Source organism: Sarcophilus harrisii, chromosome 4 (genome assembly GCF_902635505.1).
Source record: "Sarcophilus harrisii chromosome 4, mSarHar1.11, whole genome shotgun sequence".
NCBI classification, from domain to species: Eukaryota; Metazoa; Chordata; class Mammalia; order Dasyuromorphia; family Dasyuridae; genus Sarcophilus; species Sarcophilus harrisii.
Genome location: NC_045429.1, coordinates 379,191,065 through 379,215,698, shown reverse-complemented (window position 1 = coordinate 379,215,698; position 24,634 = coordinate 379,191,065). Strand labels below are relative to the sequence as shown.

Below are 24,634 nucleotides of genomic sequence, written 5' to 3'. Positions count from 1 at the left end.
ATTTTTCACAAATAATATGCATAACCAAGCAGGAGTGACTAGGACCCAGTATTATTGATAGAATTAAACCATAAAATAAAACACTTTTACTTTTAAGTTTTGGCACTAAGAAAAAGATTTTTAAAACTATATTCTCACTTGATCCAAAGATCCAAAGATATCTTTGAAAAAAATATTGTTTAGGGCCTCACCTTATTAACGTATAGGAACTTTAGGGCACTGGGGCTACAGAGACAAAATGAATCAGTCCCTTCCCTCTAACAGTTTACATTCTACCTTATAATTATACTTATTTTCAGTTATTGGTCTCTGGGGAAAAAAAAAGATGACAATAGTGGATCATTTGCTATGGAATATCTTTTGACATCATTTTATCTATGGTTTTTCTTTTACACAAGATAACTAAGAGGAGTCCTTAGTATATATATTTACCTCTAAGTAATGAGGCTTAAACAAATGACATTTGGGCAAGTTTTCCTTCATTTTCCTATCTCACTTCAAAGTCATAAAGGAGAACAGTATGGATCCACCTATCATGGGCTCAGTTTGAGAGATTTTAGAATCAACATTTGACCAAAACCAGGGCATCTAGACTATGGCAAATTCTAACAACAGAAGAATGCAGATAATAATTCCAAAATTAAGCAGTGAGCATTAATACTAGCCTACTCTGTCCTTAAGCATTATGAATTACAAAATCTAGATGATTTATCTTTACCTAATCTGTCCCTAATATAGAGACAGAAGACCTGGTTTTTGATTCCTTGTTCTATCAACCACTAACCTTGTAAGTTAGGATAATTTTAAACAAAATAATGAAAGTTATGTTAAATTATAAAATTATGTGTGATAACATGACATGTGTGCCACGTATCGGATTATGTTGATACTGCAAATATATATGACATGGGAGTATCAAATGAAATAAATGCATGTAAAGCTATTATCATTTTAAAAGTCTAGAAACCACAATGGTATGAAAACCTGGATAATTTTAGGGATGAATATCAAAGCCTTTACTAAGTAACATCTAGTCTCTTAACTGCTGCTGTTTTCAGTATATTCACAGTTCTTGAAAGTTCTGAATCTTCCTCTATGATTCTCTTGAGCCTTAATTTCCTGGACTTTAGCTGTACTAGTCTTTAGCCCCACTAAATATTTGCCTTTTGAGGCAAAGAAGAACTGACTTCCTGGTTCTGATTCCAAACCTATCTTTCAGTCACACTTACTTCATTTATAAATGTCTACATATGTTTGTTTAATAAGATTTGAAAGTGAAAGTATTTAGAAATAACAGTGAAAAATTATTACCTTTATTGTGAAAAGAAATGTTCCTGGCTTCATTATTCTCAGCAGTTCAATGATCTAAGACAATCCCAGAAGACTAACATATATGCTATCTGATTCCAGAAAAAGAACTGATATTGTCTGAATACAGAATGAAGCATACTATTTTTCACTTTCTTTCTTTCATTCTTCTTTTTGAGTCTTCTTGTACAAAATGACTAATTTGGAAATATTTTACATAATTGTACATGTATAAGCTATATCTGGTTGCTTATCTTCTGAAGGAGGAGGAAGGGGAGAGAGGGATAAATTTGGAGCTCAAAACTTAAAAATATTAAAAAATTGTTTTAATGTGTTAAGTAGGGAAAAATGAAATATCACATATTTTAAAAATGAAATGTGCCCAGGAAGGGAAGTTAGCAATCAGAATTAGTAGTTCTGAACTTAACAGGATAGGAAGCAGTGATTCTAAAAATGAGTGATAAAAATAATTAGCACCTTTGCTGAGAGGTAGCTGAAAATAGGGTGAAGTACATAGTAGAGGGGCCAGAGTTGTGAATAACATTTTTTTTTTTTTTGCATTCTGAACATCATTACTAGTCCACTAGCAATATCTCCTGTTGGACAGCACAATTGTTGGATCAGTTGTGGAATTTTGTTCCCAAACAGCATGCCATTCAAGGACTTATACTTTCTTCTTGATTGGCTGGGGATACATCAGGCTGATCAGAAAAAAATATGACAAGGAAGTAACTGTGAGCACACAAACTGGTACAAAGAAAGGAGAATATACTGAGAGGCATTTTATTTTCAGTACTGAAGTATTCTGGTGAAATTAGCTGCATTTTTTGGTATCAATTCAGAGAATCATAGAAAATAACATTAGAGATGCTCTTCATTTTACAAATGAGAATATGAAATGAAATGACACATAGCTGATTTAGTAGTCGAGACAGAAGTAAATGAATCTGCAATCTTGATTCCTAGTTCACTGCTTTGCCTGTTATGCTACAAAAGTTAAAACATTATCAACTGATTGCTCTATACTTTCAAATTAAGTTCAAACTCTTTAATTTACTTAAAGCACCTTTAACTTTTGTTTCTATTTTCTTCCAAGCTGGAGTTCTTAATCTTTTTTGTGTTGTGAAAGATTAAAGTGATAACAAGATTAAAGTATGGAAGATTACAAAGGAACTCTATTATACTGAGATATAGCTGTCTCAGATTTAGAACCCTTGCCAGGCTAACAGTACTTTTTTATGATGAATTTTTGACCTGCTCATGAATTTAATTATTTCAGAGATATTATAATATCCACATATGTATGTAAATACATACATACATGTTATATATGTATTTATGTCTGTCTGCCTCTATCTTTATCTCTGATACTACATAGATTGCTTTTTAGATAGATGAAAAATAGGTAGACAGATAAATGATAGATATTATGAGGTATGCAATGTAGCAGGGTTTGGGGAGTAGTAGCTGCCCCATTAGCATCTTCCTGAGGCTTATTCCAATGGAATTTAGTTCCTATCATGATGGGATAGTTGCTTTTACTCCTTGAAGACTTTGTCAGAAAAACACAAGCTCTGGCAGATCCTAATAGACTGTAAAAACTTAAACATGAGTTTAACAACAGAGTATCTCTCACTTAAAGACTAACAGAGCTAAATGTGGAAAGGCTCATTATTAAAAGGTTGGCAACCCAGTGTTGAATTATTTTTACCAGCCCTAGAAACTCATAAAGACCTTCTATTAAGGTGTATAAGTAGTTATAATCTGAATTAATGCCCATATAAATGCCATGAAAACAGATCTTTGAAGTAATGATCACTTGATCTATCATCAATGATAGAAAATTACCCTCCAAATATATTTCATAATAATAAACATATATTTTTCCCTTTATTTCTTTCTTTCTTCCACATAATACTTTCTAAAGTATCTATCTTATGTGTGTGTGTTTATATCTATGTATACATGTGAAAATATGTGTAAGCACTAACAATATATATGTATACACATATATACACACATACGTATATGTGTGTATTTGTATGTATGTATGTATATTTACATGTATGTATGTGTATTTATGCTATATTGCATGGGGAAGCAATTTTCAAATTCTTAAGCACTAAAAAAAAAATCAAATAAATAGCAACAAGGCTGCTAATTAATTCTGGCCACAGCCTGTAATGTGTACCTTTTTTTATGTATTTGTTCTTTTCTACAATCATATTTTCATTGTATTCCTTAGATTTGACCCATTTTTTGAGTTACTTTGGGGAAACTTTTTTTACTCTTGTCATTTTGTAGAATCATTTAAGGCACTTAAGAGCTTAGTAAAGAATTCCAAACATATGCCATTTCTTTTTCAGGAGTAAAATTCTGAACAATTCGGGCCATGAAATTATGGGACCAATTCTTCCTTTGCCTCTATCTACTTAATAATCAGGGAATTCTTCCATAAACCTAGTTTTGATGGAAAATGGCAAGCATGCACTTACCTTATTGACCCATCAACAGAGCAGGTCAATACCACTTGTTTATCCTCTACATAGATGACATTGACAATTTTCAAAGCATGCCCACGCCATGCAATCTGCTGCTTAAATTTCTAAATAATGATAACAAGATTATTTGTTACAAAAATATGATAAATGATCAGTAAATAGTTATGCATCATTATACGGTATTTAAGGCATTCAAGACATTTTTCTCAAGCTACTCTGCATGGTAAGTAATATAATTATTAACACGACCAATTTTATATTTAATGGACTAAGATTAAGTAATTTCCCCACCACCATATAGCTGCTAAGAGTTTGATGCAGGATTTAATTCTTGATCTCTTGATTTTAGGTACAAGAGTTTTGTAACACTTTTGTTACTGTGCAAGTCTCTCAAGCACTTATTGTGTTAAAGGTTCTATAATTAGGAAGCAAATTCAGTTGCATAAATGTCAGTGTTTTGGCTAGAAAGAATAGGCAGATTTTAAGATCTAAAACACCTATGTGAGCACAACCCTGAAGGAAGAAACATAGGCTGACCTTCTGGAATGATGGAGTGAACCTTAAAATGGGCTAGTGAGGCTATTTTAGGAAAACCCTGTCAGGCAGAGAATAATGAACCAGGACTGAGGAGAGACTTTCCAGGGAGAGTAGTCATAGAGACCTGTAGGATAGGGACAATAAGGCTACTTTGCATAGAGAGTGCAGGATGATTTAAAATCTTGGGAGAAAAATTTGTATTACCACATGGGAAAAACCTTGGTCAATTAAGGTTTTTCAAGATAAGGCTTAAGCCTGAGGAATAGAATAGCTACATTTTTCAGTTTATGCCTGCCAAACTATTTCCAGATTGTAGTTACTTTAGGACAATTTCTGTACTTTGTAAACCATTCAGTTTTCTACTTAGTATTATATTGTTTTTTAGTTCCCTGGTAAAGCTCTTTTTGAAAAATGTCTGTCTTGTCTTTTGGAAACTGGAGTTGATAACTCTAAAATCCATATATGGAGTATTGTTTGTCCCATTGATAGGACCTTCTAGAGCTTGATAACATATGAGTATTGGTACTATGAATAAAATGAGACCTCAAGTAAAGTTCAGCTGTTAGTATTCTTCCTTTCTTGACATTTCCTTATCACTCTCCTCATTTTCTCATCTTCAATTCTCACAGAAAATATGGCCTCCCTTTCCATCTCACTACATTTCTGGGTAGAATCCGTATCAGTCAAAAAGATGCTTTCATTAATATCAGAGAGAATTTTATCAATACCAGTAGAGGCCAGACTAAGAACTCTTTGCCCAAATAAACAGATCTCATGTGTTCATATTAACATTCCTACAAGGGTTTGTATTATTTTATGTCCAGAAATGTCTTGTTCCTGCCTTTCAATTCAGTTTTTATGTATCCCTTTGGTTGCAAAGATTAGGGTGAGATCCCTCCTGAGTTCCTCTGTTTGGGGAGGAACAGAGGTTGGTACTTTAGGTCCCCTCTTTTGCTGTTTGCCCAGATAGATATGCAGTTAGCCTTTTCCTTTCATTAGGCCTCTTTTGTAGTAAATTGTCCTATTTTTAATATTCACAGATTAAGTAGATCCCTCTTTTTGGAAAGATCCTACCCTCCCACAGCCTTTTTTTATACAATGGAATATGTCACTAATGATAAAGGACAGGACATCTCTCTATCTTGTCATTTTAAATATAAGATTTTAAAAAGATGGTTCATTTTTTAAAACTCAATTAAAATGTCTTAAAAATTAACATCACTCTTTGAACTTAAATCACTTAACTTTTTTAAAATTTTGTTTCCTACATTTACTGTATCTATAAAGTGGAAATAATACCTGATTGAAGTGAAGGTCACATGTGATTATGTACATGGAAATTGCTTTTTTGAACTATAGAGTATCACATACACTTGTAAGGTGGAATTATTGTTCCAATAAAATTAACAATAAATTCATTTCAATACAAAATTTTTTAAGATAATTAAAAAAAATCCCATCAAAATTTTCTTAACATATAGACAGGTAAAAAAAACTAGCAGTTTATATATATATATATATATATATATATATATATATATATATGTACTTGTATAATGTATATTTTCTGCCAAAGGGCTTTTTTCTGAACATGTCAATGATGACTTAATTAAAAATTCAATGTTAGCTATCATACCTAGCTGGGAAGACTAATTTCTTTCTACTCTACCACCACTTCCTCCTCCTCCTCCTCTTTTCTTCTTCTTCTTTTTTTTTTTTTTTTTTTTGCGGAGGCAATCAGGGTTAAGTGTCTTGTTTAATGTTACACAGCTAGTAGGTTTCAAGTGTCTCAGATCAGATTTGAACTCAGATTCTCCTGACTTCAGAGCTGGTGTCTATCCACTATGTCACCTAATTGACCCTATTTTTCAAGTATGTTGTTTATATTTATATTTACAGGCCAAATGTACCATTTGTTTAGCTAACAGATTGTGCATTCTTGAAATGGACTAGGTTTGGCTGGATTAACTGGAATACATTTTTGTTGGGATAAAATGTGCAGGGACAGTTTGTCAAGTATTGGCCATGTATATGTGGAAAATTGGTAGATGCTTAATTTTAGTACACAGTTGTTGAGATTGATTCTTACTTGGAATGAGCTAGACAGAAGAAATATTTGATAAGGCAAATTGGATTACAAATCTCCTTCCTTGAGATAAACTATTTGGCTGAAATGGAGGCAGAAAGTTGGGCTAGATCAGGGCTTTTTAAACTTTTTCCACTGGTTAGCTATTTTTTTTTCCCAAGAAATTTTAATTTCACCCCAGGTTAAATATATATATATATATATATATATATATATATATATATATATATATATATATACATATATATCCAAATCAAACATTTACTGATAGTATATCATAATTTTGCAACCTTACATTCAGTTTTAAAACTGATATGTTTTATCATATCAGTTCCCTGATTTTTTTTTTTTTTTTTTTTTGCTGAGGCAATTGGGGTTGGGTGATTTGCCCAGGGTCACACAGCTAGGAAATGTTAAGTGTCTGAGACCAGATTTGAACTCAGGTTCTCCTGACTTCAGGGCTGGTGCTCCATCCACTCCGCTGCCTAGCTGACCCTCTATTTGATATTTAAAAACACAGATGAAGAAGCTGAGGACTAAATGACCTTTATAAGTCCCTTTATGTTCTATAGTTCTAGTTTAAATACATAAAATGAGATAATAAATGTGCAATGATTTAAACAAAATAATGGATGCAAAATACCTTACTGCTATCACATCTTACTCTTAATACTGTGAAAATATAAAATATTATCCCTAATTACATTTTTAAAATTAATATCCATCTAAGGGAATTATCAGGTGAACATCAAAGATTAACTTCACAGGATTCAATAAGGAAAAACTATTTATGCTTTATATGTAGCAATGTAAACCATATGTCTGATAAACTGTTTATGTTTTATATGTAGCAATGTAAATCATATGTCCAAGATTTTCATTAGTGAATGGATAGTTTGAAAGATTAGGGTAGAGATGAATATGATGTGATTCTAAAAAGCAAAAGCATGTAGGAAAAGGTAAAAAGAGGAATTATATTACATGAATGAGGTGTAAGAGTCAGAATTAACACAGAGGAAGTAGATGGGGGGAGGATGGCTGGTAGTTCTGGAATCTCATTCATATCAGAAATGGTTAAAGAGGGAACAATACATATATATCTAGAAAGGTTTAAACATCTTCTAAATTAAGAAATAAGAAAGGGGAGGGAATAGAATGGGGGTAAGAAGGGGAGGGAGTATAAAAGGTTGTACAGATTAATAGGAATGGGATAAGGTGGATAAATTAACAAGAATGGGGGGAAAAGTAGAATGAGAAGATAATGAAGGGATGCTTGTAGAGTTGGTAGGTTAAGTAATAGGAAGGCAAGGTATCAGGTTAAAGTAAAGCAGAAGAATCAGGAGGGATAGGAAATAAGAGATGTAAACAAATATAATAATAAACATCAGAAGTAGAATTTATTAGTTCAAATAAAAATAGAATTATTAATATTGATCTCAAAGTTAAAGTTAAAATAGATGTAATCAAAAGGGAAAAATAGGGAAACTATATTATATGTCAGCCATATTAATTAATATTGTTTTAGGCAATTCAAAACAACTAAATAGTATAAGCTTGGAATATTGCTGTGTTGTAGGAAATGCTGAGTTGGTAGATTTAGAAAAATATGGTGAAACTTAACCCTAAGGAAGATGATATTATCCACCTTCAGAGAAACAGAGGACAAATAAACATCATACAACCTTACAAAGATATTTATTAATACATATGTGTATGATTATAGATATCTATGTGTGTATATGTTTATGTATATGTATGTGTGTGTGTGTGTGTGTATGAATATATCTGCACTTAACTGTAACCTGCTTGGAGGATGTGGCAAGGAAGAAAGGGGGAAGAAAGAATAAAGTAAATATGTACAGCAGAAAACAAAATGAAAAGCTTTAAGGAAGCAAAGAAAAGATGGACAGTTCTGAATATAATGTGAAGTATTTATTATATACATTTTCTTGAAATAGAAATTTATTTCACTTTTTGAATTCTCTCATGTTCTGCTGTACACATGACAATTTATTTTTTGCTTTTTTTGCTGAGGCAATTGGGGTTAAGTGATTTTCCCAGGGTCACACAGTTAGGAAGTGTTAAGTGTCTGAGGCCACATTTGAACTCAGGTTCTCCTGCCATCAGGGTTGGTCCTTTATCCACTGCACCACCTAGCTGCCCCTTACACATAACAATTTTTTCTCTTTTTTTTCTATTTAGTATTTAAGTTTTAAATAAATACATAAAATTAATATCCATTTTTAAAAAATTTGAATTTCAAACTCTCTCCCCATCTCAGCCCTCCCCAACCTCATGGGAATATGATATCAGTTATAAATGTGAAATCATGCAAAATGTATTTCCATATTAGCCACATAAATATCTTTTGATGTGTATATAGATTCATCTAAGAGCACAGATTTAAATCCTGGATGAACCTTATTAGTCATCTAATATGGTAGTTTTATCCAGAGAGGTTAGATGATTTGCCCAAAGTAATTGTCAACTAACTTTTAAGCTCAGTGGTGGTCCAGACTTATGTTTTTCTTTTGATAGAATTTAAATTTTGTGAGGGAAGGGGCTGTTTCATTTTTATCTTTGTATATCTATTTTTTAGTACAATTCCTAGCACACAGTAGGCACTTAATAAATACTTGTTGATTGAATAATTCAAGAGCAACAGTAGGTTCTCACCTTTTCTTCATGTGGAGGGTCCAGGAAGGAACCAATAGTCCAGAGTATTACATGACCTTCTGTATAGATATAAATATTTAGAGATTTAGACTCTTTAATTAGGTATTATGTGATTTCCATGCTACCAATTTCCCAGTGCTCAGCTACTTACAATGCTGAATAAATTAGAAGAGCAAGAAATGAAGGACAAAACTTTATATCAACCTGGATATGTCTTTTCTTTCTGAGCATAATTCATAAAGTGCCCAATTTCACAGCATCATTTTTTATGCTTCATTTATCAGGAATGTCACTTTAATAGCTAAGAATGAAAAGCTTTTGGACAAGAGATTAGTTGGGAAGAAATTAAGAAGACCATTCCTCAAAAGAAATACAAATTACTAAAGAGATACTTCCCTTCTTATTAATTCTGATTTAGTCTAAGTAATAGCTATGAAAGGCCAACTATAAAAAGAGCAAGAACTAATTATCCCTCTCCCTTCCTCTATAATGTCACTGTTCCCTTCATCAATGCAGGTTTACCCAAACTATTCCTTTTATGCTAAGGGAGTGATGGCAGTTTGCACTCCTCACAACAATGTGGGTGGTTGGAAAGTAGCAATAACCACATTGTACAGATGGGAAAACAGAGTACAGTTTGCCTGAGATTATAGAGTCAATAGAAGAATAGGAGTAAAATTACAATCTACTTATGCTCAATCCTATATTCTATGTCTAACACTTAAAACAAGTAACCACATAATCTTGCCATTGTCCTAGTATGTTTGATAAGATTATTTTTGTGACCAATTTTCTAACACATAAATTATCATGATGCCCATGAGTAGATGAGTGAGGGAAACCCCAGAACAAAATGATCTCTTACCCATATTTCCGGCAAGCAGCACTCTGGCATAGATATCGGTGTACAGTGTAGTAAGAGAAATTGCAGAGTGTTTTGTGAAAGGTAAAACATCCTTCAATAATTTCCCCTGAATAAAGAATAATATAAACAAGAGGTTTGCTATAATTTTCTTCCTATGAAGTCTTGTATTTGAAGTTAAATTTCTAATTATAAATAGGATACCTACAAGATAATCTTTGTTTATTATAAACAACTGTGTAGATCTAGTTAACTAGATACTATTGTTATAGTAGAATGGTGCTATGCTATCTGAATTGAGCACAGTTGTAATTCTTGTCCCACCCTTGTATGGCCAGAAATAGATCTTTCTTTGGGCATGTCTCTTAAGTCTTTTCCACTTCTGGGATAGGTTTTCTATTAGAACCAAACATGTGAAAAAGGGAAGTAAAATGACAAAGGACACACTTCCACTATTAGCCTAATTAGTTACAGCACTTTCTGACTTCATCCCCAGCAAGTGCTGTTTTATTGCCTAAAACTCAAGTTCTTAACCTAAGGATCATGAACTTTTTGTTTTTGTTTTTTAAAACAAAACTGCTAACTATTTAAACATCAGATTCTGGAAGAAACTAGACACACTGATTGTTTACCAAAACAAGTTCCAAATAAATTCATGACTTAGACATAAAGGGTGATATCATAAATAAACTGGAAGAACATGGAAGAATTTACTTTTGGATCTATGGACTGGGGGAAAATTCATGACCAAATGAGAGATAGAGAGATTTACAGGAGAAAAACTGGACAATTCTGATTATGTAAAATGAAAACTTTTTTTGCACTCAATCCCCACCTCCAACAATACAGCTAAATTTAGAAAAGACGCAGGAAATGGAGGGAGATATTTGTAGAAATCTTCTCTTATTTCTAAACTCTATAGGGAACTGAGTGAACCTGCTAATAATTATAGTCTCTCCTCAATTAATGAATGGTTAAAGTCTAAGACAAGGCAGTTTTCAGAGGAAGAAATCCAAAATATCAATAGTCACTTGAAAAAAATGTTCTGTTAATAATAATTAGAGAAATTTAAATTAAAATGACTAAAGTAACACTTAATACTAACCAGATTGACAAAATGGACAAAAAAAAAAAAAAAAGGAAAAATAACAAAATTCTGGAGGGCTATTGCTAAATAGGAATATTAATACATTGATGGTAGAATTGTGAACTGGTTCAGTCATTCTGGAAAACAACTTGGAATTATGCCCCAAAGCTATTAAATTATGCATACTCTTTATTTCAATGATACTACTACTAAGTATGTACCTCAAAGAGATCAAGGAAAGAGGGAAAAAATTCACATGGACAAAATGTTTATTGTAATTCTTTATGACGGCAAAGAATTGGAAACTGTGAGGGTACTTATAAAATGGGAAATGACTGAACAAATTATGATAAAGGAATGTGATGAAATACTATATATTGTAAGAAATAATAAATGAGAGAAACTTAAGAAGTCTTTTGACTAAAGTGAGAAGAATCAGGAAAACAATTTACAGAAAGACAACAGCAATGTAAAGAAACACAATTTTGATCAACACAAAGCTGATCAATCATAAAACAACCATAGTTTTAAAGGACTCATGATGAAACACACAGATACAACACAGATAAAGATGTTAGAATAAAAATTGAGGTATATTTTTCTTTTTCTTTTTTTTTTTTTTTTGGATTAGCAAATGTGGGGATTGTGTTTGACTCTACATATGTAACAGGTTTTGCTTTTCTTGTCTTCTCAACGGATTAGGAATGGAAAGGAGAGAGGGAGAGAATTTGGAACAATGAATAAAATAAACTGAATTAAATATATAATTGATTTCTTTTGTAATCTTGTGAATTTTGTTTTCCACATTTAAAAACATTATTTTGAGGAGCTATGACTGCCAAAATTTTCCTGTTATGAGAAAAAGAAGGGTTAGAACTGCTGGTCTCGAAGGAACCAGGTGTAAGTTTTATAAGTTTTCTCTCTTTGCACTGGAAAGTTGTACAAATGAATCAACAGTTACCCACAAACTGATTAATTATCTCTTTCTTTCCATCTCCACCTGAACAGTAACACACATAGATTTACAATATAATGATTAATCACATTTAGAATTTCAGGTGTAGATACCTTAGAGCCAGAAAAATAAACTTTTGAGAAACTATTAAAGAAAAGAGACAAATTTTTCATTCTGGGGGAAAAAAAAAACACAGGAATTGCTAAGTGGTAATCACTGTTAAGTGACAGCTTACCTATGTGGGTCTTGTGACATAGCTACCTTTAATACTGGCAAAAGTGTGACAGTCTAATTTCCTACAACTAGCAAACATTCCTCTCTCTGAATCTGTGCAATTCAGAGTTGAAGTTTGCCTAGGAGAAAACTTCCTTCTGTCACTACAAATCTCTCATTCCCATTCACCTCAACTATAATCTTTCCCAGGTCCCATGCTGCTCTGCCTTTCCTTTCTCGTGTGGCTTCTGAAATCTTTGGTCTTGTGAAAAAACTTTTGAATTAGACATTTTCCTCTCCCCCCCCCCCCCCCCCCCCACTGTATTTTTGCTCTCAGAACAGCCTGATGTGGTAGGACCAGCAACATTTATTTAATGTTAGGACTTGGAAGTTCTATGCCATTTTGTATTACGTATATAAGAAAATCCTCCAAAATCCTATAATTGCAAATACTATCCTTTCTCATTGTGTGTGTTACAAACATACCCATACATACCTATATTTATATATTACACACATATTTATGTAAGTCAGGCTGTTACAATTCCCCTTAGGATGTCTGAATCTGGGAAATTGATTCCCTCTCTCCTATGGAATATAAGTTAGTATTTCATACATAAAATCCCATTAAAAAATAAATATCTAGACTTCTGGGGGTGGAGCCAAGATGGCGGAGATGACACGTTTCTCTCTGACCTTCTCTACAACCCTCCCACTAATTACAAAATTCAGCCTCTGAATTAGCTCTGGATCTGCAGAAGTCACAAATATTGGGAGTGCAAAAAATTATCACAGAAGATAATTTCAAATATCACCAGAAAAGGTCTGTTTCAATTGGAAATAGGAGGGAGGCAGCCAGCACAACCAGCTGAGTACAAACACCAGCACAGACAGTGCAGAGTCCTGGAGTAGTGCAATCTTAGTGTGGTGATGCAGTCTCTGTGTGTCAGAGACTCTATGGGGAAGAAACAGACCAAAAAAGGTCTGTTTCAATCAGAAATGGGAAGGAGGCAGCCTAGCAAACAGCTGAGCACAAATGTCAGTGCAGACAATGCAAAGTCCTGGGGCTGTGCAGACTCTGCTGGATGGTGCAAACTCTGAGTGGCAGAGAATCTATGGGGAGGAATCTAAGGAATATGCAGCAGGGTTGGCCACTCTGCCATGATTGCAAGCCAGTAGATCAGCAGAGAAGTTATAAAACATCTAACACAACACAAAAGATAGTGAACCCCTAAAGGCCAGAATCTCAGGGGACCTGGCCATGCCCACCCAGCAACAGGAGTGAAACAGCACTGACCCAAATCATAGACACAATCAATAATTTCATCCAAGAGAATGACGATAATGAGACAACATAGCAAAATGTGTGGGATGCAGCCAAAGTAGTAATAAGGGAATGTTATATTTTACATCTCTAGATGCTTATATGAATAAAATAGAGAAAGCACAGATCAATGAATTGGGTTGTAACTAAAAAAGTTAGAAAAAGAACAAATTAAAAAAACCCCAATCAAATATCAAACTTGAAATTCTAAAAATAAAAGGAGAGATCAATAAAATTGAAAGTAAAAAGAACTTGAATTAATAAATAAAACTAAGAGTTGGTTTTATGAAAAAACCAACAAAATAGATAAATCTTTAGTTAATTTGATTAGAAAAAGGAAAGAGGAAAACCAAATTCTTAGTCTCAAAAATGAAAAAGGACAACTATCTATCAATGAAGAGGAAACTACAGTAATTATTAGGAGGTACTTTGCCCAATTTTATGGCAATAAATTTGATAACCTAAGTGAAATGGAGAATAAAAAATATAGATTGCCCTGATTAACAGAAGAGGAAATAAATTATTTAAATTGTTCCATTTTAGAAAAAGAAATAGAACAATCTATTAATCAACTCCCTATGAAAAAATTCCCAGGACTAGATGTATTTACATGTGAATTCTACTAAACATTTAAAGAACAATTAACTCCAATAATATGTAAACTACTTGAAAAAATAGGGAATGAAGGACTCCTACCAAATTCCTTTTATGACACAGACATGGTACTGATACCTAAACCAGATAGGATGAAAACAGAGAAAGAAAATCATACACCAATCTCCCTAATGAATATTGATGCAAAAATCTTAAAATAAAATATTAACAAAGAGATTACAGATAGTCATCTCCAGGATAATACACCACGACCAAGTAGGATTTATATCAGGAATGCAGGGCTGGTTCAATATTAGTAATACTATTAGCATAAGTGACTATATCAATAACAAATTAACAAAAATCATATGATCATCTCAATAGATGCAGAAAAAGCATTTGATAAAATCCAACATTCATTCCTATTAAAAACACTAGAGAGTATAGGAATAAATGGACTTTTCCTTAAAATAGTCAGTAGCATCTGTTTAAAACCATCAACAAGCATCATATATAATGGAGATAAACTAGAACCATTCCCAATAAGATCAGAGATAAAATAAGCTTGCCCACTATCACCATTACAATTCACTATTGTATTAGAAACGCTAGCTTCAGCAATAAGAGATGAAAAAGAAATGAAAGGAATTAGAGTAGGTAATGAGAAAACCAAATTATCACTCTTTGCAGGTGATATGATGATATATTTAGAGAACTTCAGAGAATCAACTAAAAAGCTATTAGAAATAATCCACAACTTTAGCAAAGTTTCAGGATACAAAATAAATCCACATAAATCATCAGCATTCTTATACATCACTAACAAAATCCAACAGCAAGAGATACAAAGCAAAATTCCATTTAAAATAACTGTTGATAACATAAAATATTTGGGAATTTATCTGCCAAGGGAAAGTCAGGAACTACATAAGCAAAACTACAAAACACTTTCCACACAAATAAAGTCAGATCTAAACAATTGAAAAAATATCAAGTGCCTGTGGATAGGTCGAGAGAATATAATAAAGATGACAATACTCCCTAAACTAATCTATTTCTCTAGTGCTATACCAATCAAACTCCTAAGAAACTATTTTTCTGAACTAGAAAAAATAACAAAATTCATCCAGAAAAGCAAAAGGTCAAGAATTTCAAAGGAATTAATGAAGAGAAAAGCAAATGAAGGTAGCCTAACTGTCCCAGAGCTAATACTATATTATAAAGCAGTGGTCATCAAAACCATTTGGTACTGGCTAAGAAACAGAAAAGTTGATCAGTGGAATAGGTTAGGTTCACAGAACAAAACAGCCAATGACTATAATAATCTAGTATTTGACAAACCCAAGGGCACCAGCTTTCAGAATAAGAATTCACTATTTGACAAAAGTTGCTGGGAAAATTGGAAACTAGTATGGCAGAAAGTAGGCATAGACCCACATCTAACACCACATACCAAGATAAAGCCAAAATGGGTTCATGATCTAGACATCAATAATAATATTATAAACAAATTAGAAGAACATAGGATAATTTACCATTCAGATTTGTGGAGGAAGAAGGAATTTGTGATCAAAGAAGAACTAGAGACCATAATTGATCATAAAATAAATAATTTTGATTATATTAAGTTAAAAAGTTTTTATACAAACAAAACTAATGCAGACAAGATTAGAAGGGAAACAATAAACCGGGAAAACATTTTTATATCCAAAGGATCTGATAAAGGCCTCATTTCTAAAATAGAGAATTGACTCAAATTTATAATAGTTCAAGCCATTCTTCAATTGATAAATGGTCAAAGAATATGAACAATTTTCAGATGAAGAAATTGAAACTATTTGTAGCTACATGAAAAGGTGCTCCAAATCACTATTGATCAGAGAAATGCAAATTAAAACAACTGAGATACCACTACACACCTGTCAGATTGGCTAAGATGACAGGAAAAGATAATGATGAATGTTGGAGGGGATGTGGGAAAACTGGGACACTGATATATTGTTGGTGGAACTGTGAACAGATCCACCCATTCTGGAGAACAATTTGGAACTGTGCTCAAAAAGTTACCAAACTGTGTATACTCTGATCCATCAGTGTTTCTACTGAGATTATATCCTAAAGAGATCTTAAAGGAGGTAAAGGGACCCACATGTGTAAAAATGTTTGTGGCAGCCCTCTTTGTAGTGGCCAAAAATTGGAAACTGAGTGGATGCCCATCAATTGGAGAATGGCTGAATGAGTTATGGTATATGAATATTATGGAATATTATTGTTCTATAAGAAATGATCAGCAGGATAATTTCAGAAAGGCCTGGAAAGACTTACATGAATTGATGCTGAGTGAAATGAGCAGAACCAGATCATCATTATATACGGCAACAATGTCAATTCTGATGGACGTAGCTTTCTTCAACATTGAAGTGATTCAAACCAAGCTGTGCAGTGACAAAGAGAGCCATCTGCACCCAGAGAGAGAACCGTGGGAACGGAGTGTGGAATACAACATAGCATTCTCACTCTCTCTATTGTTATTTGCTTGCATTTTGTTTTCTTTTTCTTCCTTCTTGATCTGATTTTTCTTGTGCAACAAGATAACTATAAATATGTGTACATATATTGGATCCAACATGTATTTCAACATATTTAACACGTATTCAACTACCTGTCACCTAGGGTAGGGGATGGGAAAAGGAAGGGAAAATTTGGAACAGAAGGCTTTACAAGGGTCAATGTTGGAAAAATTACCCATGCATATGCTTTGTAAATAAAAAGCTTTAAATAAAAAAAAAATAAATTAAAAAATGCCTTTATAAGACTTTTGATTCCTAACTTGAAAAAACAACTCAAGGCCATTCTGACACTTGCCAGATAATTGTCATGTATCACATAAGTGATAATTATCCCTTGTTTTTAACTTTCATGCCTAAAATCTTGGTGTTAGTATCATTTCTCATCCTCTCTCGTCCACATATTCAATCACTTGTCAAATCTTAAACCTTTTCTATTCATATTTAGTTGCCATCCTCATCACCTATTATCAGTTTAGGATTATTGCAATAGCTTTGAAATAGGTTTCTTTGCCTTATATGTTTTCTCCCCATTCCTGTTCATCCTCCACATTACTGTCAAAATGATTAGGGCAAAGCTGACCATGTCATTCCCTTAGTCACTAAATCTAATGGCTTCTTATTATCTCTAAAATCAAACAAACTTTTTAGTTTAGCATTTGAAGACTTTCTAGATTTTTCCTGTCTGCTTTTATTTGTACTTCCTCTTTCTGTATTCAGCCAAGCTGGCCTTCTCTTTGTTCTTCACACAAGACATTCCCTCTCTCATTCCTGTTCCTTTTCCTGGAATTTACTGTCTCCTTAGCTCTGCCTCAAAGACTTTCTCTCTTTTCTTCAAGACTCAATTCAAATACTACCTTTTATGTCAAGCTTTTTGTAAGTTCCCTAAACTACTAGTTTGTTCCATTTTAAGCTACCATTTTATCTACGTTGTGTTTATTTGAATTTGTCTTCTTTGTAGTTATTCTGCATTTACATATACATATACATATACGTGTATGTATATATATGAATATTCTTGTCTTACCTAAGAGTTTAAATTCCTTGTTAGTAGGAATAGTTTCATTTATTGTATATAGCATAGTCTTGATAACATAACGAACACTTAACAAATGCTTGTTAATTGATTTATAATAACCTGGACTCTGATGTCTCCATGTTACCTGACATAATGGATAAAATCACACACACAAAATGTTACTAATTAGGGAACATTCTATTTTCATCCTCTTATCCTTTCAATCAATTACTATACTCAGACTCCTAAAATCATGGATTTGTAAGGAGAGGTAGCTGTTAATGCCTTCTTTTCTTCCACTTATCATCTAAAACCTAACCCTAACATACATAAGACATAGGACTTATTAAACAGTCTGCCATATTATCACTCTTGGATATAGATTTGAAGGCCCATAGTATCCATCTTCATTCTGATATAAATTATATCCTTTCAAAAATTTCTACTGGACATGAAAATCTTGTTTGTCAGGCTCCTTTCCCCCTCCCTAACATGGATATAGGGTTATCACATAATCATTTATTTAGAAAGACATTTGTCATCAAATAAAGAATTTGAAATGAGTAGGCAAAACTGATTGTCTCTTAAACTCAAGAAATATATGCAAATGCTTCATTGAGAGGACTTAATATATTTGGCTGCCCCCATAAGGTATTCTATTCACTGACCAGTACAAAATCCCAACCTTTTTCATGATCCCAATATTCTGGGCCAGGAGGATGCATACTCCTTTGTCCTTTATTGCTATTCATAGATCTTCTCCCTCCTGCCATTCTTTTTTTTTAAAGATTCAGTCCATTTAAATTTGTCACCTCACTTAGATCTTAGTGGTAGCTATCTTTAATTTTCAAATATTTTTTTCTTTCTTTCTTCAAATTTAATAATTGGTCCAGTTTTCCTCTCCTCTCAATCTATCCCTTTTTTCATATTTGAGACTTTAATAAACATGTTGATAGTCCTTCAAATATCATGACTACCCATTTACTTTAACTACCATGACCTATTTCTTCTATCCCCTACAGCTAGAGAATTGGTCATATATCTGATATCATTACTACCTACAAGTGTTCTTTCAGTGATCAATCAATCAAACACTAACTCTGTTCCAGAAATTGCTAGGTCTTTCAGATACAAAGGTCCTCACGGACCTTACGGTCTATTTAGATAAATAACACATACTCATATACATATATAAATACATATGTTTACATACATAGATAATACATATATATACAGCATATATACAATATGAATATGTGTATATGTATATGTGTATGAATGTTTATATATGTATGTATATATGTATATGAAGGTGATTTGGGGATGTGCTCTAGTGGCTGGGGCTGGAGATAAGGAAAGACCTTATATAAATAGTAGTATTTGAACTGATTCTTGGAAGAAATAAAGAATATTAAAAGAAGGAGGGCAAAAAAGGAATTCTAAAATTCCTTTATCTGATGATAGCTTTCTATTAGTATATCTTTCCCTATACTTCATTCTTCCTAAATACATTTTTCATTCTTTCTTTGATGTCTATCCTGCAACATTTTTTCAGGATTAGGATCTTGATCTTATTTTTCACCAGTCCAACTGAATTCTGTTCTTTACTTTCAAATCCTTTACCTTTTTATCCTGTTACCATTCATGTCTTTTCAAACTACAATCCTGATTTACTTCTACCAACTGCTTTCTTTACTTTTTCTCATTAATGTTATATGATACTGGGAAATCCTAAGGAATACTGCAATGCCCTAATTCCTAAAGACAAGATTGACACTATTTTAGTTTCCCTCATGGTTAGTTTTCTTGTTCACAAAAGAGGAATAACAAGAGTTATAATATTTTTTTACAGCATGATTAGAATCAAATGATCTTATACTTTGTAAACCTTAAAGTAATTGTACCAATGCTAGCAATTAATTGTCTCTTATTTATTATAAATCCATGTGGAGCCCATTTGATTCTAAAATAACTGAAAGTAGAATTTTCTTTTTATGAAAGAAAGTATGCCTTTTTATGAAAGGCACATTTTCTACTTTATAGTAGAAGCCGTAATGAGTTAATTTCTCCTCCTTCTTAACTATGGAATCTTTTTTCCTTCTGTAGAAAAATTAGGATCTTGTCTAAATAGACAATAACAAATTAGTCCAGAAGACCTCCTGTTTATTAATCAGATGTTAAAACATTATCTACTTGTTGCACACCAAAGTGGCTTATCTTATTTGAAGTATCATATGGAGTGGAAACAGTTATCTACCCTTCATCTCTAACTGTAATTTAAAAATATATATAAAATTAGCCCTTGGTGAAGATCAGCTAAATTATAGACTTTTATCCTTCTTATCTTCTTGTTCACATGTCAGAAATTAAGGAAAATTAATGATTGTTCATCAGTACAGGGAAACAATTCTCCCTTCTTAGGATTGTACAAAAAATGGAGTGGGATGAAGTATCTAGCAGGAGATCAACTGTACAGTCAAAGTTGTGGTACAGAAAAAAAATTGATTCATACATGCTTTATTGAAATCCTACTGCAAATGTTACGATTCAGAGTTGAATCTTGAATTAGTTCCAGAGCTCATTAAGTATCTGAGGAAGCTACCACAACATAAGCTATGATAAAGATATACTGATAACCATTGAAGTTCAACAGCTGCTCCCACTATGACCATATGAATTATACACTAATGAGCATTTTTCATGGGTATGTGTTAGTCATACTAGTGTGTTGGCCTTCATTTGTAATCACTTATTTTAGAATGTTCTTTCACTTGATGGAAACTTTTTTTTGACTTGACTACTGGAAGTATAATCCCTCAAGGCTCCTGAATTAGCAGTGCTTTGCCTTGCTCTGGCGCTGTACCCAAGACAAGTCTTTCTGGATATATAACCATGGTAAGAGCTCATTTTTGCCCAGATACTCTTCCTCTACATCCTGGCAAACCTTTTTTTTTTTTTTTTTTACTCAGAAATTCCTATCTCACACTCAACTGTTCTTGTTTCTTTAATCCTTAATAACATTGGATTTATAAATTTTTAATTATACTTGATTTATACAAAAAATTGGTGGCATCACATCAAAATCATAGGACTTGGCAAGAATGATATTGCTGTAGTCTTGAAGGTTTGAGTCTCATACTGAGTCCTAACTGAATAGCGGCTAAGCTTGACTATTCATCCAAAAAGTCACTGGCACTGAAAAATTAAAAATTGATAAGATAGGACATTGACATTGATTACAAGAGTTTCACCCAGAAGTTTAACCAATGTAAAACAATTTCTATATTGAGAAGAACAAAAGAACATAAAAAAAAGCTAACCTGGCTTACTTGCCAGTGAGAGTAGCAGTCAAGAATAAAATCCTGGCTTAGAAAATAAACTTTTCTATAATTTTTATAGAAAAGGATAATAGATTTTATGAACAATAATTCTTCTAAAGACACTGAGAAGCAGAGGAAGGGAAATGATTTGAAGAAAATTTGGCAAAATACTCAAATGAGCAATATCATGAATAAGGATGAAATTAAAAGACAATAAATTCATGAAATACGGAAATGATATGCAAATATTTTTGTAAACTATTTTCATTGCCAAGGATAATGTAGCCTATATTTAAATTCCAATTCATTGAAGAAGACAAAGATTGGAAGAACATCAAAAGTACAACAAATATATATGTATAAAGAGGTTCTGTATTAGAGGCAATACAATTTTGAAGAAATTGAGAGATCAATTTTCAGTGTTTACAAAGATACCCCAAAATATTGAACATTATCAGAGAAAGTCTGCCAAGAGAACATGCATGCTCACTTTTTTATCTAAAGAAAAAAATTGAATAATGTATTCCTTTATTGAAGGCATACATACTGAGAGAATGATTATTCCTTAATTTTAGTGTCCATAATTGCTTCCCTCTTCATTGTTACATAACTGACTTCATGATATAAAGAATATTAAATCCAACCAAAATATAAGAAAATTATCTGATTGAGTAGTATAAGATGTTGCCTTAAAAATTCTCTTTCAACAACATATCTTCCATGAATGTGCCAAAATTATGGGAAATTCTTTGAAAGATATAACTACTTAGAAATTTCTGTTTTTTAACCATCAGATCATTGATAACAATAATCAAGGCATAAATCAGGTAAGTACTGGCCCAAAGTGTTAGCCATGATCATAGAGACCATCCAGTGCAAAATTCAAGTTGAAAAGGAATTCCCTTTAGATGGTAAAGTCCTCTGGATGATGCTTTTTATTGTAGATGACATTTGTTGTATCCATCTCAGAACATTAAAGTAATTCCTGAGATCCAGAATTATTTTAAGTTTGATCTGGGTACCCATAGAAGAGAAAAAGCAAACTATAAATTAACAATGCCTAATGTCCAGGAGTTAATATTAATTAACTCCTTATTAATTAACTCCTGGATAGCATTGGTAGTCACTCACCAATCCTGTTCAGCTCCAAGATTTGGATTTTGAAAAAGTCCCATATTCACTCTTGTGGTTTGTGTATACTTCACTAAGATGAAGTGTTGAGCAAGTGTCATACTTTCCATGGTTTTCAGAATTAGATACTTTCTTTTCATTAGCTCAATCTTTCTGTGGGGTAGCATCAACTAGTTGTCAAGGGATGTATGGATTTATAGATTAATACAGTCAGGATTTGGTTCTTTAATGCCCACCTACTACTGAACCTAGTCCCCTTTCTGAATTTGTTATATTTCAAGTGAGTGGTAGTCACATAATTTCAGTACAATATAGTTTATATAAGAATATAAGAATAATGCTCAGATATCATATGTAACATTCATCTTTTTTTTCCCCTCAAAAGCATAGAACTGATAGCTTGGAGGAACCAATGTAAAACAAAATAATAAAATATTTATAAAATCATTGTGAGCCCACCATTCTTCTTCAATCTAGGAAGTCCCCCATATTATATATAATTGCTTCAAGTTCTAGAGAATGTATAGTTTGAATTTATTTAGGTGTCCATTGATTCTCTTCTTTCATTGGGCAAAAATATGCCTATTTAATGCTTGATTCACTTGAGAAAGAAGCAGAAGTCCTGGAAGAATTCTAGATCTAGGGTTTGCAACATGGGAGATAGACTTAATATCCGAGTGAACTTGAAGGTAAACAAACTCCATGGCCAGTGATATTTTCTTGTCTCACCTGGCTGTCATGTTGCTATAGGTACTTCCAACATCTTCTGACTGAAGCTAGTTTTTCTCAGAGGAAGATGAGTGGACTTAGTACCTTGCTCTAACTAAAAAACACCTGCTGTCACCAGTACAATTTTAATAATCTTCTCCAATTTTATATCCAAGAATGACATTCCTGGCTTCTACTGTGTGTCTACCTTTACTTCTTGTAATCATCCCTAGTTAAATCTCAGCATCTCCTTCCATCAAGGTAAGGGAAGGACATCCAGGGAAAGGGACACTATGTGTTCATTCAGCAAACATGTCTTACATAAATATATATTTGTGTGTATATACATAGATGTATACACATATGTACACATGTATTAATATATATACACATCCATGTATATGTGTATGTATGTAAATATCTCTGTTCCATATAATATGTTCCATTTTCTTAAGTATATATTAAATATATGGCACAGTTTCTAGCTTCTGGGGATAAAAAGACAATAGCAATTCTTGCCACAAGGATTTTATATTTTAATGGGGGAAATGCATATTATATAAGTAAATATAAAATACAAGTAAAATGTAATTTGGTAAAATATTAATAATTGAAGGGAATAAGAAAGTCTTCCAGTAGGAGGCAAACTTGAGCTGAATCCTAAAATAAATTAAAGATTCTGAAAGGTGGAGGTGAAAAGAAAATATATTCACAGCATTGTGCTGAGGCATGGAGGTGGGAGATAAAGTGTTTTGCACAGAGAACAGCAAGTAGGCCAATTTAGCTGGATTCTAGAGTGTGTGAAGATAAGTGCTGTACAATAATCTTAATGAGAATAAGTTGAAATCATAGTAAAATGACTTTAAATATTAGAGGAGTGTGAATTTGATGTGAAACAATAGAAATTGAATTCTAAAGCAAGGGAACGACGATCATAAATGTTTTAGGAATATCGTTTTATAGTTGGATGGTCTATTTATACACCTGTTTCATTAGTGTGTATATAAAGTATATACACATTTATGTACAATATATATGCATACACACACATATATACATACATGCTGGTATACACATGGATATATTAGAGAGAAACTTCCTGAGTCTTTGAATAATTGAAACTGAAGATCATCCAAAGGGCTCATGCTAGGCATTAGAGGACTGTATAACATTATAAACAAGAAACTAAAAAGATGTTGTGAAATCTGTAATCAAAGAAATGCAAAAATGAAAAAGAAAGTAGGCTGTTCATATCATGAGATAACAGATGGCCAAAACAAATTTTCCATTAGTATCCTTCATATATCAAGAGAGCTTGAGGAAGGTCCCTTGCATATTGATTGGATGAATCCATGGTGAATTAACAGGAAAGCTTATTTAAGAAATGCAAACAATGGGCAAATATAAATTTCAATCTGTTTCATTGGAAGTAATATCTATAATCAATGAGATTTTATAGATCCATTTAAGTATTGTGTGTTTGGTGAACACTGTTATTGAATTATATGTTTATATGAGAGATTTATGGGGATAGGATAAGGATATATTTCATTCTAGAAATCCTTTGTGTCAATATCTAGGTGCTAGCCATCAAATAATGTCTTAAAAGAAGAATTTGGGAAACACTTTAGTACTCTGGTACCTGAGCAGTCTTGGTAAATGCTTAATGGAAGAGTCACAAAGCATGGTCTATTATTCCTTATTTTTTCTGCCCCAAATTAATTCTCATTATAAACAAATGAGATGC

General features: G+C 32.6%; 1 protein-coding gene across 8 annotated transcripts in view; it reads right to left on the bottom strand.

Moving 5' to 3' along the window:
• Positions 1-24,634, bottom strand: part of WDR64 (WD repeat domain 64) — a 173,240-nt gene that overhangs the window by 12,244 nt on the left and 136,362 nt on the right. For 7 of the 8 annotated variants that reach the window (XM_031966959.1, XM_031966963.1, XM_031966961.1 and 4 more), the window contains 3 exons: positions 9,974-10,079; positions 9,109-9,167; positions 3,804-3,913 (listed from right to left, as the gene is read on the bottom strand). In XM_031966959.1, coding sequence (XP_031822819.1) covers positions 3,804-3,913; positions 9,109-9,167; positions 9,974-10,079 — 275 coding nt within the window. Of the gene's footprint in view, positions 1-1,827; positions 2,010-3,803; positions 3,914-9,108; positions 9,168-9,973; positions 10,080-24,634 lie in introns of those variants that run through there. The other variant, XM_031966966.1, reaches the window with a different exon arrangement.